At 48.9% G+C, this 12,502-nt stretch overlaps 8 protein-coding genes across 8 annotated transcripts; 4 read left to right on the top strand and 4 right to left on the bottom strand.

The window, feature by feature from the left end:
* Positions 1–26: 26 nt before the first annotated feature.
* V1512DRAFT_258290 (fungal-specific transcription factor domain-containing protein) lies at positions 27–2,990 on the top strand. Its single transcript, XM_066915413.1, has 3 exons — positions 27–352; positions 411–530; positions 575–2,990. Exons 1-3 carry the CDS (start codon positions 170–172, stop codon positions 2,867–2,869), a joined length of 2,598 nt encoding a protein of 865 aa, XP_066773679.1. The 5' UTR covers positions 27–169; the 3' UTR covers positions 2,870–2,990.
* Positions 2,944–4,415, bottom strand: V1512DRAFT_274154 (P-loop containing nucleoside triphosphate hydrolase protein). The gene is made up of 2 exons (XM_066917760.1): positions 4,336–4,415; positions 2,944–4,286 (listed from the first exon to the last, which is right to left on the bottom strand). Exons 1-2 carry the CDS (start codon positions 4,409–4,411, stop codon positions 3,043–3,045), a joined length of 1,320 nt encoding a protein of 439 aa, XP_066773678.1. The 5' UTR covers positions 4,412–4,415; the 3' UTR covers positions 2,944–3,042.
* V1512DRAFT_234064 (uncharacterized protein) lies at positions 4,409–5,746 on the bottom strand. Its single transcript, XM_066914048.1, has 4 exons — positions 5,636–5,746; positions 5,461–5,584; positions 5,063–5,412; positions 4,409–5,016 (listed from the first exon to the last, which is right to left on the bottom strand). Exons 1-4 carry the CDS (start codon positions 5,720–5,722, stop codon positions 4,564–4,566), a joined length of 1,014 nt encoding a protein of 337 aa, XP_066773677.1. The 5' UTR covers positions 5,723–5,746; the 3' UTR covers positions 4,409–4,563.
* A 171-nt stretch (positions 5,747–5,917) lies between these two features.
* V1512DRAFT_258285 (uncharacterized protein) lies at positions 5,918–7,249 on the top strand. Its single transcript, XM_066915412.1, has 2 exons — positions 5,918–6,143; positions 6,189–7,249. The coding sequence occupies exons 1-2, from the start codon at positions 5,928–5,930 to the stop codon at positions 7,164–7,166; spliced, it is 1,194 nt and encodes a 397-aa protein (XP_066773676.1). The 5' UTR covers positions 5,918–5,927; the 3' UTR covers positions 7,167–7,249.
* Positions 7,250–7,298: 49 nt separating this feature from the next.
* V1512DRAFT_258283 (uncharacterized protein) lies at positions 7,299–8,446 on the top strand (the record flags this gene model as incomplete). The annotated part of the gene is made up of 1 exon (XM_066915411.1): positions 7,299–8,446. A coding segment is annotated over exon 1 (790 nt), but the record flags the coding sequence as incomplete, so codon positions are not given.
* V1512DRAFT_234056 (uncharacterized protein) lies at positions 7,894–9,252 on the bottom strand. Its single transcript, XM_066914047.1, has 2 exons — positions 8,568–9,252; positions 7,894–8,521 (listed from the first exon to the last, which is right to left on the bottom strand). Exons 1-2 carry the CDS (start codon positions 8,976–8,978, stop codon positions 8,123–8,125), a joined length of 810 nt encoding a protein of 269 aa, XP_066773674.1. The 5' UTR covers positions 8,979–9,252; the 3' UTR covers positions 7,894–8,122.
* On the top strand, positions 9,187–11,292 carry V1512DRAFT_202364 (peptidase family M49-domain-containing protein; the record flags this gene model as incomplete). The annotated part of the gene is made up of 2 exons (XM_066913259.1): positions 9,187–9,299; positions 9,342–11,292. The coding sequence occupies 2 exons, from the start codon at positions 9,187–9,189 to the stop codon at positions 11,290–11,292; spliced, it is 2,064 nt and encodes a 687-aa protein (XP_066773673.1).
* V1512DRAFT_258280 (uncharacterized protein) lies at positions 11,259–12,315 on the bottom strand. Its single transcript, XM_066915410.1, has one exon. It carries the CDS (start codon positions 12,265–12,267, stop codon positions 11,434–11,436), a length of 834 nt encoding a protein of 277 aa, XP_066773672.1. The 5' UTR covers positions 12,268–12,315; the 3' UTR covers positions 11,259–11,433.
* Positions 12,316–12,502: the final 187 nt, after the last annotated feature.

Below are 12,502 nucleotides of genomic sequence, written 5' to 3'. Positions count from 1 at the left end.
CTCAAGAAATTCAATTGAACTTCACAATTTTGAGTCACGAAGTCGAAGAAGGAAAAGGGTGAACCTGAGTGGAGAAGAGAGAGGAAATTTTTGATTACTGTAGATTTTACTGTATATTGCCCAGTTTTTACCTGTGTTTTATTGGGGTCTGTATAGTGAGATACAGACAATGTCCACGCACGAACAGCATGCGAAGAGAGATGTCAATAGGAATGATACCGCACAAGAGTCAGATTCAAGTACTTCTAGACCAGAGCTGCATCATGGAGGGAGTAATAGTGGAAATGGAAGTAAGCATTCTCATGACAAGAGGAAATTGGTTATAGCCTGTAATGCCTGTCGGAAGAAGAAAGTATGGTTATTTTGGTTTATTTTCATGTCATTCATTCTGATGCTGACAAATTTTTTAGGTGAAATGCTCTGGAGATAGACCGGCTTGTGGAAATTGTCTACGGTTGAATGTTCCTTGTCAATATCCTGCTGTTAAGAACAGAGGTTCACGGTTCGGATACCATGAAATGCTAAGCAGAGTACGCGTTTCTTTGATTTTTGCTACCATACAACTAACATTCAGCGTCTTGAAATGATGGAACGACACATAAAACCACCACCAGGTACTCTACTGAATCATTATCACAGTACACATAAGCTCCCTTTACTGCAACAAGCCACAAACAACGTCACAGCACAAACCGTCGGGTCAATACCACTGCCGTCGGCCGGGCGAGCAAAACGTACAGCCGACGGCGTGTTCAAAAGACTCGGGTACGGCCAGGATTCGTACGAGGAGTCAGCGGTTGATTCGGACTTGATTCACAGCTTGACTGACACGGCCGGCAACTCGGCCGGACCGAGCAACGAGTCTGATTCGCCAAACAGCTCGCGGGATAGGCAACCCAGCCTCGCACTGGTCAGTGTGCACATTCCAGACTTTGAAATTATCGAGCATCTGACGGAACTTTACTTCCGGTACTTGAACAATCAGTCATATGCGTTTTTGCACAAACCAACATTCATGCCTCGACTCAGAGCCGGCCAGGTCAACCCGTTGCTTGTTTTGGCTGTGTGCGCAGTCTCGGCCCGGTTTTCGCGACATCCCAAAATCATGACCCAGCCGCGGTACGCTGCCGGAGAGCCATTTCTACAAGAAGCGCGGAAATTGCTGTCGCAGGAATTTGACGAGCCCACGGTCGAGACGACTCAAGCGCTGCACGTGATGGGGTTTTCCGATTTCTGCGGCCTGAACGGTGGGCGCGCGGCAATCTACTCTGGCTTGTCGATGCGGATGGCCGCAACGTTGGGACTTAACAAGGAGATGGACGACCCGAACGTGAGCTGGATCGATCGTGAGATCAGACGCAAGACATGGTGGTCGGTGTTAGTGCTTGACCGGCTGGCGCACTCGGGTCCAAAACGGTCGTTTTTACTAATGGAGGAAGAGTGCCAGGTGCAGCTACCGGCGAGCGAGCACGCGTTTTTGAATGGAATTCCGGTCGTGACGATGCTCCTGACAGGGGAGTACCCCGAGAATGACCCCGAGCTCCCACGAGAGCCGCTGGATTTACCGGCGTACCATGTCAAAGCTGTCGTCATGTGGGGTCACATCGCGACATACGTCAACATGGGTCGTAAGAAGGAAAATTTCGCGCCGTGGACAGAGTATTCCGAGTTTCACCAGCTTGAGCGGGAGATTGACAGTTTCTACGCCAGTCTGCCGCCGCATCTGGTGTACTCGCGGGACAACCTTGTGGCGCTCGACGCGACGCAGCAGGCGGGCACGTTCGTTCACATGCACGTAGCGATCCAGCAGTGTCTGATTGCGCTGCACAGATGCATCTACCCTTACGACCACAGCAACTCCAAGTTCGAGGCCCCGCCAATCTCGTTCATCGAGCGCTCGGCCAACAAGCTGACCGCGGCCGCATGCGCTATCTCGGGCATTTTAAACGACACGCTGCAGATTGAAGACGTGCTCCCGGCCGCGTTCGTTGGGTTCGGTGCTTACAACTCTGCCACGGTGCACATCGTCAACGCGTTCTCGAACGACCAGGCTATTTCGATGATGGCAAAAAAACATCTGACTGTGAACTTGAAGTTTTTGGTCCTAATGCGGGAGTACTGGGCGATTGCGGGCGGGTGGTGCACCACGCTGAAGGACAGGTACTTCCAAAAACTGCAGTCAGAACGCAACCCAGATGTGTGGGACCGCACAAGCGCAGTCTTGCGACCGCCGTCGCCGACAGTCAGGTACGGCACACTCGAGTATGCCGGACGAGAGACCACAGGCACGAGTCCGAGTGCTGCGCGGTCCGATTCTGGCGGGTCGCGCACGGTAAGCTCGCCGGCGCAGCAACCGCAGGCGCAGCAACCGCCGGCGCAGCAACCACCACCGCCGCAAATCTTGTCACCGCGAGCCATACCCCCCGAAGGACCTATACTTTCAATTTTGCCGCAACCGCAGCAGCAGCAGCAAGTCCAGAGCTATTCTGACACGTTGACGCTGCCGGCGACGTTTCCGCCGATCGAGGACGAGCGGCCGAATCCATTCCTGTATGAGTTTGACGAAGCCTGGCTACGTGCGCTTGAGAACAATAAAGATCAGATTGTAATTGACACCGACCGGGTGGGTGAGAACTCGCTGCTGGATTTCGGGTCCGCGAACTGGTTTATCGATATGCCGGCACAGACGCTCCCCCCTGGCGCTCTGGCCGACCCGACGCAAGTAGCGCCACAGCAGATGATGGTCCAGCAAGACCAAGTGCAGCAGAATAGCGACTCGTTCTTCACGGAGATTTTCGGGGACGCGGTGTGGGATATGAACGGGGCGTCGCCTGCGCAGGCCGCATTAGGCGTCGAAAAGCGCAAGTGAGGAGGAAGAGAGAAGAGTGTATATTACGTGTAATTGGTTTATGGATTTGGTAGCATTTGGGTGTATAGTATTCATAATCGTGAATCGGGTTATCGTATTAATATCGTACTTAAGAATCACAGCTATAAAACACGTATGTACATTTTTTTTCGTCAGAAGGAAAAAGTCATCAACTAGTCCATGATACGGGTGATGATACCAGTGCCGACAGTCTTGCCACCTTCACGGATGTTGAAACGCTGGCCGGTCTCGATGGGCAGAGGTGCGAGCATAGAACACACCATCTCGACGTTGTCACCGGGGCTGACCATTCTGGTCTCGCCGTCTTCGGTAACGTCCTGTCCCTCAGGGAAGTTGAGCACAACGGTCACGTTCGCGGTACGGACAAACATTTGTGGACGGTAGTGGTTCGTGAATCCGGACCGGCGGCCGCCCTCTTCTTCGGTAAGAATGTAGAGCGAGGCCAAGAACTTATCTGATGACTTGACCGTGCCGGGCTTAGCGAGAACCATTCCACGTTTGATCTGGTCACGACGGACACCACGGAGGAGAACACCGCAGTTGTCACCGGCCATGGCCTTGTCGAGTTCTTTGCGGAACATTTCGATGCCGGTCGCGGTGGTCTTGATGGGAGTTGGTCCAAATCCGACGACTTCGATTTCCTCGCCCTTCAGAAGAGCGCCACGCTCTACACGGCCAGTGACTACGGTGCCTCTGCCGGAAATGGTGAACGTGTCTTCGACAGGCATCAAGAACGGCTTCTCAAGATCACGGTTAGGGGTAGGAATGTACTCGTCGACGGCGTCCATGAGCTTCATGATTGCGTCGTGTCCAATTTCAGGCCGACGACCTTCGAGCGCACAAAGAGCAGAGCCCATGACGATTGGGATGTTGTCTCCATCAAATCCATAAGTCGAAAGCAGCTCGCGCATCTCCATCTCGACGAGCTCCAACATCTCCGGGTCTTCAACAGTATCAACCTTGTTCACAAACACGACCAAGTGCTGCACGCCGACCTGGCGCGCAAGCAGCAAGTGCTCACGGGTCTGGGGCATCTGCCCGTCCGAAGCAGCGACGACAATGATGGCACCGTCCATCTGGGCGGCACCGGTAATCATGTTCTTGATGTAATCCGCGTGACCGGGACAGTCAACGTGAGCATAATGACGCTTGTCGGTCTCGTACTCGACGTGAGCGGTCGAGATGGTGATACCACGGGCACGTTCTTCGGGAGCACGGTCAATGGATGAGTAGTCCTTAAACTGAGCGTATCCTTTCTCGGCCAAAACCTTCGTGATGGCAGCAGTAAGCGTGGTCTTTCCGTGATCGACGTGACCAATCGTACCGATGTTTACATGAGGTTTCTCACGAGAGAACGTGGCTAATCCACGAGAAGTGCGGACTGCACAGGACTCAACTGTTACAGGAGTATCAGTAATTGGACTTGGTTGAAAAAGAAAACTTACCTGAAGAAGCTACGGAATAAGCTGACCGGAGAATCCCCCGAGCAGCAGGAACAAACGACTTGTAGAAGGACGCCATTGTTGAGTGTGTGAATGAATTGAACTGGTCCGAGAAAGAGAAAATAAAAATTCCGGCGATTACCCTAACCCTACAAGTCAATTACTGCGGAGCATATATATATGAGAGAGCAGTGTGGGTATGAGTACACATGAATGTGTATAATGTATTAGTTATTTAGCTTCATTATCATCTTCACCTAATAGAAGATATTGTAGTATATCACCAAGTGTGACGAGTCCTTTTAGTTTTCCATTCGAGTCTACAACGACTAATCTGTGTAAACGAGACCTTCTAATGGTATCCATGATTGTATCTAATCTGTCTTGGTCGGTACAAGTATAAACGCCTTCAAATTCATCTGACCGACGCATTATGGCTTCACCGACTGTGAGTTCGAGTTCGTTGTAGATTCCGCCTTTGACAATGGTTAAGACGTCAATAGATTCGTAAATGTTTTGCAGAACACCGTCGCTGTCGACTATAGGGATTGAAGATACGTCTTTGGATGCGAGAAGGTGAATGACGTCTATGACTGGAGTACTCATTGTAGCTGTTGCAACGTTACTGTAAATGCCAATGTTGAGGTCCTTTAAAGGCTTCCGTAACATTCTTGTTTCCTTGCACTAAATATGTTAGTAAATTGCCGTGATAATTGTGATACAAACAAACATTTTGTGCCACAAACTTAAGAATGCGATACTGTGTAAGTACACTAAGTACAATTTCCCGTTTATTATCTTCGTCATAGTCAATCAACGGGATTCTCCTTCCTTTTGACGCAATCATCTTTAAACAAGCATCATATAGTCGTTTAAACGGATGCACAGACACAGTTTCAACCGGTTGAAGTCCAATTGCCCGTTCAATATCTCTTAAACCGTCTAAAGTGAAATGATCGATCCGGTCCATTTTGTCTGGATTCTGATAGTAATATTGAATCACGTTGATGTAGTCCGAAGATGTTAATAAACCTGCGAATTTAGACGTCTTGGAGTTCCATAATGGAGCAGACACAATTCCTGCGTGCGAGATTAGTTTTGGTCGAGGAGGATTGACTTGTTATATACCATTTTGGAGTAAGATATTAAGACTCTTGCGTACGAGCAGCGACGTATCAAGTACTAACAATCTAAAACTAACTGGCAGTACGTCGTACGCAGTCTTGCCTTTCAAGAACTCTCTGATTGCTTTCTGCTCTATGTTAGCTCTCTTCCCCCAAAAAAGATAAAGTGGGATACTGACAAGTGCTTGACGTTGTTCCATATCGATAATATCTTCAGTCGGTTGGAACACGACGTCCGCAATCGGGATCCGCGCTGTTTCCATCATGAAGACCGTGTCAGAACTCCAAACACTCAAACTGATCAAAGCTCGTGAGAGTGACAACACGCCGCGGAGTAGTGTTTTAATAAGGGTATTGTACGTAAGAGGAGGGGGGGGAGGTCATTAAGGGGTATTGTGTCAAATTACAGTATAAAGGGTCTGGTGTCAATATTATATGGCTGCTCTCAATTCACTTACTAGAGAACAGAACATGCCGTTTCTACTACGCAACAGCGTGAAGTGTTTGCGCACTCAGACCAGGAAATACTCTACGCATAAGTCACTATGTGGATACGTTGATTTGTCACCTCGACGAGGTCTGATCGAGGTCACCGGTCCAGACGCGTTCCGGTTCCTACATGGGCTCATGACTAATGAACCACCAAAGACGTACGCCGGTACGTACGCCACGTTTCTGAACGTGAGGGTATGCTTTGCCTGTGATGCGTGTCACGCGAGTGCTAATAACCAGGGGCGAATAATGTGGGACGTGTTTGTGTATTTCGCATTGCATAACAAGAAATGGGCTACGACACACGACCTGAGAGATGAGGACACGACGTACTTGATTGAACACGATGTCGCTGTTTCGGACCAACTTTTCAAGTACTTAACGTTCAGAAAGTTGCGCGATAAAGTCAATATCAGCAAGACGACGGACTGGAAAGTATGGTTCACATGGGAAGACGACGGTCCGGGTGTGCGGGCAACACCGCAATTCATTGGCGCCGACGATACTCGTGCGCCCGGGTTTGGCGTGCGGACGGTTTTGTCGACCGATGCTGCAAATCCGTTATGGCCGTTGCGAGTTTACGAAGAGGGCCGGGTCGAGTTGTTTGAAGAGTACGATATTGCGAACTATGACGTGCGCAGGATCATGCACGGTGTGCCTGAAGGCGTGGCGGATTTGGCGCCAGGAGAAATGCTGCCAATTGAGAGTAACATCGATATGATGGGCGGGATTGATTTTGAAAAAGGGTGCTATGTCGGACAGGAACTCACGACCAGGGCAAAACGGGTCGGTGTAGCTACACGGAGGGTCGTGCCTTACATGCTGTACAATTTGGAGGGGTCTGAACCGGCGGATATTGTGTTTGCACCTGAATATGCGCTTCAAGGGGAACTACAGTATAAAGCACCAATCATCCAAGCAGACACGCAGCCAAAGCTGAATTCGCGTGGCGAAATCGCAAAGACGGTTGGCAAAGTGCTGTCGCGAACAGGCAACATCGGACTGGCGACCGTAAAAGTCGACATCATTGAGTCTGAAGAGCAGCCCCGGTTGCGACCGATCATGGGGACACCCGAGACTGGGCTGGAGCTGCAAGACGCGAAGCTGGCGGACGAGAAGAAGGGAATTGGGCTGAAGGTTTTTAGACCGTATTGGTGGGGTCAGGAGAAAGAGGTTCGGACACGCGAGGCGGGGCAACAGATGAGTGTCGGTGTGTAGTCTTATACGCTATATTCTCATTATATGTACATATAAATATATTTACGCTAGTCATTCAGTGCTTCAACTATTTAATCATTTAATCATAGTCATCTACGGCGTACGTTCGAAGTTGCTTAGTCAGCTGCGGCACATCAGTTTCGCGCAGAAGTTCAACAGTCAACAATGGAGAAAGACGATATCCCGCGCACAATTCCATCGAAGGTTCAAGCGCGACTGAGCGTGCTGACGCGCGTTGCTGCTCCGAAGCTCGAGAAGGCAACACGAATTTTAGGTTCTTCGTCGACGCTAGACGTGAATTTGACGACTGCGCAGTACGCGTTGACGTTGCTGGCCGAGGTAGTTGACCGGGTGAGCAACAAGCGTGCGCTGGCCGAACTGGTTGCGAGTGTGACTGCTGTTGCGAAGATGTTGGATGTTGACGTTGTTGTCGAGAAGGAGTTGAAGCCGAGTGCGGTTGCGGACCGGATGAGGAAGTTGAGCGGGTTGATTTCTGATGTGAGGATATTTAACAGGCTGTGGGGGTTATTGGGGCTATTTCAGTGGGGAATAGCGACGTTTAGAGCGCCGCCTAAGGATTGGGTGCTGCGATTGATTGCGTATACTCAGGTGTGTTCAAACACGCTATACCAGCCACTGGAGAACATTGCATATCTTGGGTCCCACGGGATTTTGCCAGTGAGCAGGTCTACGATCGGAAAGCTTTGGTTGATTAGTTCACGATTATGGATGATGCATGTATTGCTTGACATTGTGAGGTTAGGAAGAGAACGCATGATTGACTCCATCAAGACCAAGGAAGACGAAGAAAGATGGACGCGACAGGCAATCGTTGACTGTGCGTACTTGCCTATGACGATCCACTGGTCCCGACAAAGCGGGTTCCTGTCTGAGCTTGGTGTTGGCGTCTGTGGTAGTATTGCAGGCGGAGTTCGCTTGATTCCATTATGGATGAACTAGTCTTCGGCAGCACCAATTGCAAGCAGTAGACATTTGAGATTCGGTAAGGTGTTCCTTAAATCATACCCTTCTAATGCGAATGCGTTCATGAGTTGTCCGACTGATTTATTTAATAAGAAGACTCCGTATTCGAATCGTATATAAGTAGACCCTTTTCTCCACAGAGGGAAGGTCCTTGAACCAGTCATGATTGAGACTGGGTCTTCAATGTATGATTTATTGCCTGAAGGGTAGATTGGATATCTTAATTGGACACCGAGATAGAATGATAGTAGGTATACTAAATGAGCAGTGTATCCTAATGCTGTACCTAATAAATCATCACCGATACCGACATAGTCACTATTTGGTAATTCAACGCCTCTAATTGAAAATGCAAATGATTTCCCGACAATCTATGCTAGTTATTATAATTATCTCAGAGCAACAACAGGGACATACAGGTTCAATTGGATATATCTTCTCTAAATCATGACATATTCGACTTCTTTGCACTGAAATAGCGACTCCGACCTTTGTTAACGATTCCCTCTGAATGTTCAAGTCTTGTTTGTATTCTCTTAACACTTCTAATCCATCCCGTAGCTTATCCGCATGTAAATCAAGAATCTCTCGTCTCAGTAACAGCTTCGCATTTGTTTCATCTCTTATTCGTTTCGCTTTTCCGAGTCTCGCTCGCTCAGTATCTAGTCCTGAAGTCTGAAATTGTAACCAAACATGTTCTTGTGACAGTCGAATGACTGCTTTGAGCTGTGGTGAAGATGAAATAATGAAGTTCGATAACGCTTGTTCTGAAGATTGCCTTTCGTATTCAGCACTACCGATTTTAGTTTGCATCTGAGTAAGCTTCATTTTGAATTCTGATTCGAATGATATAATTTATATCGATTTTCATTAACTGAATGTTATTTTAGTGGTGGTTGTGATGATTTAGTGATGGTAAATAGCGACAATTAGTGACGATTGTCACTAGAATTTAGTGACGACAATGTCAACATCACTAAAGTCTCTCACTAAACTCTTCACTAATTCAATCTTAGTTCGTTCAATTCACTCAAGAATGGCCTTTAATTTCTTTGCTGATTCAAACGCGCCTATTTCTGCTCTTTCTGCTAAACCTCATTTTACTGCTCTTTCTTTATTTGAACAACTCTACGCTCATCACTATTCAAAGTATGCCATCTCTCTCTCATTACAGACATGCTAACATCACAGAGCAGCGCATTATGGAACAAGAGTCGTGTTAAGACAAGTCAGTCCTGAATCTGAATCCATTTTTGACTTTGTGCTTGATTTGTATAAACTACTCGCTGCTTCAGGTCCAGTTCGTGATGTCATGACTTCGGTACCGTACTCGCTCTCTTCTGATGACGCTACACATTGGCTCGAATACTGCTCCCAATTTTTGTCTAATTTAGGCAACTACAAATCATTTGGTGATGTCAAATTCATCCCAAGAATCGCCAGTTCGACACTTAAATCACTTGTTGATGCGACCAAAGATGATGCCCTCATTGAGGCATACAGTCATCTCGAAAATGTCATCTACGATACTGAGCCAGCACAGACATTGCTAGGATACCCTGAAGGCGGGCATGTGACGGGTTACTACTCTGGTCTTACAATCACACAGTCCGAAATCGAAAAGATACATGACGCAATCGGCGGCATCTACCTTCCTGAAAACACCAGGGTCGAGAAGCGAAGCGACATAGAGTTTGTCGTGCATGTGGCTGCTGGCACTGCTCCTACTAAACCAGACGGCGACAAAACTGAGTATACGGTTGAAGGTCTTGGAACAGTGACTATCGCGTTTGATGACCATGCACGCGAAATGGCACTCATCGCAAACGAGATGGAACTCGCAGGCAAATACGCCGCCAACGAGACCCAGAAGTCCATGATTGACGAGTACGTGAGATCGTTTAGAACAGGTAGCATGCACGCGCACAAAGAATCGCAGAAGTACTGGGTCAAGGACATTGGGCCTAAAGTCGAGACCAATATTGGATTCATAGAAACGTACCGTGACCCGGCTGGCATCAGAGGCGAGTGGGAAGGTTTGATTGCGATGGTGAACGCCGAGCGGACAAAGACGTTTGGCGCACTGGTCGACTCGGCTAAGACGTACATCTCCAAACTGCCGTGGCCGACCGCGTTTGAAAAAGACGTTTTCACGCCTCCTGATTTTACGTCGCTTGAGGTCATGACGTTTGCCGGGTCAGGCATTCCAGCCGGAATCAACATCCCGAACTACGACGACGTCAGACAGACCATCGGGTTCAAGAACGTGAGTTTAGGAAACGTGCTGTCGGCGCGGTCCGCGAATGAGCGCACACCGTTTTTGAGAGACCAGGATCTTGAGTTGTATGACAAGCTTCGGGGTCCGGCATTCGAGGTCCAGGTCGGAATCCACGAGTTGCTAGGCCATGGCAGCGGAAAGTTACTGTCAGAGACGTCCGACGGCGTGTTCAATTTCGACAAGTCGACTCCAATCAAGTCTCCTATTGACGGTACTGACATCACAACGTATTACAAGCCAGGCCAGACATGGGGGTCAGTATTTGGTACCACGGCCGGAAGTTACGAAGAGTGCAGGGCCGAGTGCGTCGCAATGTACTTGTGCACCGATAAGTCGCTGTTGAAGATTTTCGGCCACGAAGGACAGGAGGCGGACGACGTTGTGTTTATTGCATATTTGCAAATGGCGCGTGCCGGATTGGTGGGGCTAGAGTACTGGGATCCGGCGACTGGTAAATGGGGGCAACCGCACATGCAGGCTCGGTTCTCGATCCTGAAGCAGTTTTTAGAGTATGGCGACAAGTCGTTCGTCAAGCTTGTCGAGGATGCGGACGGTGAAGTCCAGATCGTGCTGGACAGGTTCAAAATCAACTCTCATGGCCAGGCTGCAATTGGGGAATACCTTCAGAAACTACACGTGTACAAATCCAGTGGTGACGTTGTTCGGGGCAAGGCGCTTTATGCCGCTAGCACCAGTGTCACACCTGAACTTGCTAAATACCGTGACGCTGTGCTGAAGAACAAGCTCCCCCGTCGCCAGTTCGTGCAGTGCAATACTATTTCTACAGAGAGTGATGTCGAGTATAAAGAGTACGATGAGACCCCGGAAGGTATGATTGAGAGCTTTTTAGAGAGAGATGTATGAAGAAATAATATGTACAATTTTACCAACCATGCCGATGCACCTTATGCTTAGAAAAAATAATAATAAAGAACCATGCTACCAGAAGTATATGCTGAAGAAATCGTGAATCAAGTGTATCCTGTAATCTGCGAGGTAAAAAAATCAAGAAGTGTATCGTAACGTCGTGCGTATTGGAGGAAGTGCAATGAGAGCGGGTAAGGTATGTCGAGTCTGTCTAACCGGTCTGGAGTGTGAAGTAGGTGCAGCGAGTAATCTAGGACCAGGGCCAACTGGCTTTTCAAGCAAAACCGGTTGCAAAACCGGTAACGGTTTCCGCAGCTCACTTTCTGCCTTTCGTTTAAGTCTTGTGAGCGGAGGCAGCGGCAACGGCAAGGATGACATGATAGGTGAGATTGGTGACGGCGGTGAGATTGGCGTGAACGAACACACCGGCCTTGTTCTGATGAACGACGCCAGCGAGTTCTGCCACATCGTCCACGCGGACGGACACACCGTGAGCTTGTAATTTATATGGCCAAGAAACTCGAGTTCCATTAACCCGATCTCGACCACCGGCAAGTTCGAGACTTGGGCCCACGTCTTGTTCGTGTACGTATTATCGTCCAGGAACTTATTCGCCAGCACCAGCGCGACCGTGAATACACGGTACTCTGACCCCGGTACCGCAGAAGCCGGATGCGCGAGCCGGAGCCTGTATATGTACAGCAACGCGAGCGAGACCAACGTGCTTGACACCTGAGTCCGGCTCAAGACCCCACTCACAAATGTACGGAACTCCCGTGTGGGACACGGCATGGCAGGAAGCACCGGTCTGCCACCCTCCGAAGCGCACAGTTGCCGAAACACACCTGGCGGAGGAGAGAACCAGAACATGAACGCCATTTCTGCTGCCGCGTCATGAATTGTATCGTCGGAAAGCAAACTCCTGCAGTTTGCTAGTTTGTGCCCATCTGGAGGTGGAGTTGGATAAAGCATTTTTGAGTGTCAAAAGGCATTCAAAAAAGGCATGAAAAAGAAGGGAAAAGACAGACGAAGTGCCGTGCCCGAAGAGAAAGGAGGCAAAGCACTGATGAAATAAAGTTTGATATGTAAACCTTATCCACCCGTATTCGTTTTTGTTACGCACTTCAAATAGTGTCTACCAATAGTATTTACTGGTTGCAAAGGACAATTCATAGAATTACGCAATACTGTACAATACCCTCATAAG

Source organism: Lipomyces arxii (assembly GCF_038497795.1).
Source record: "Lipomyces arxii strain Phaff 12-163 unplaced genomic scaffold V1512scaffold_2, whole genome shotgun sequence".
Taxonomy (NCBI): domain Eukaryota; kingdom Fungi; phylum Ascomycota; class Lipomycetes; order Lipomycetales; family Lipomycetaceae; genus Lipomyces; species Lipomyces arxii.
The sequence above is the reverse complement of the archived record's forward strand: the minus strand, read 5'-3'. Positions and strand labels throughout refer to the sequence as shown.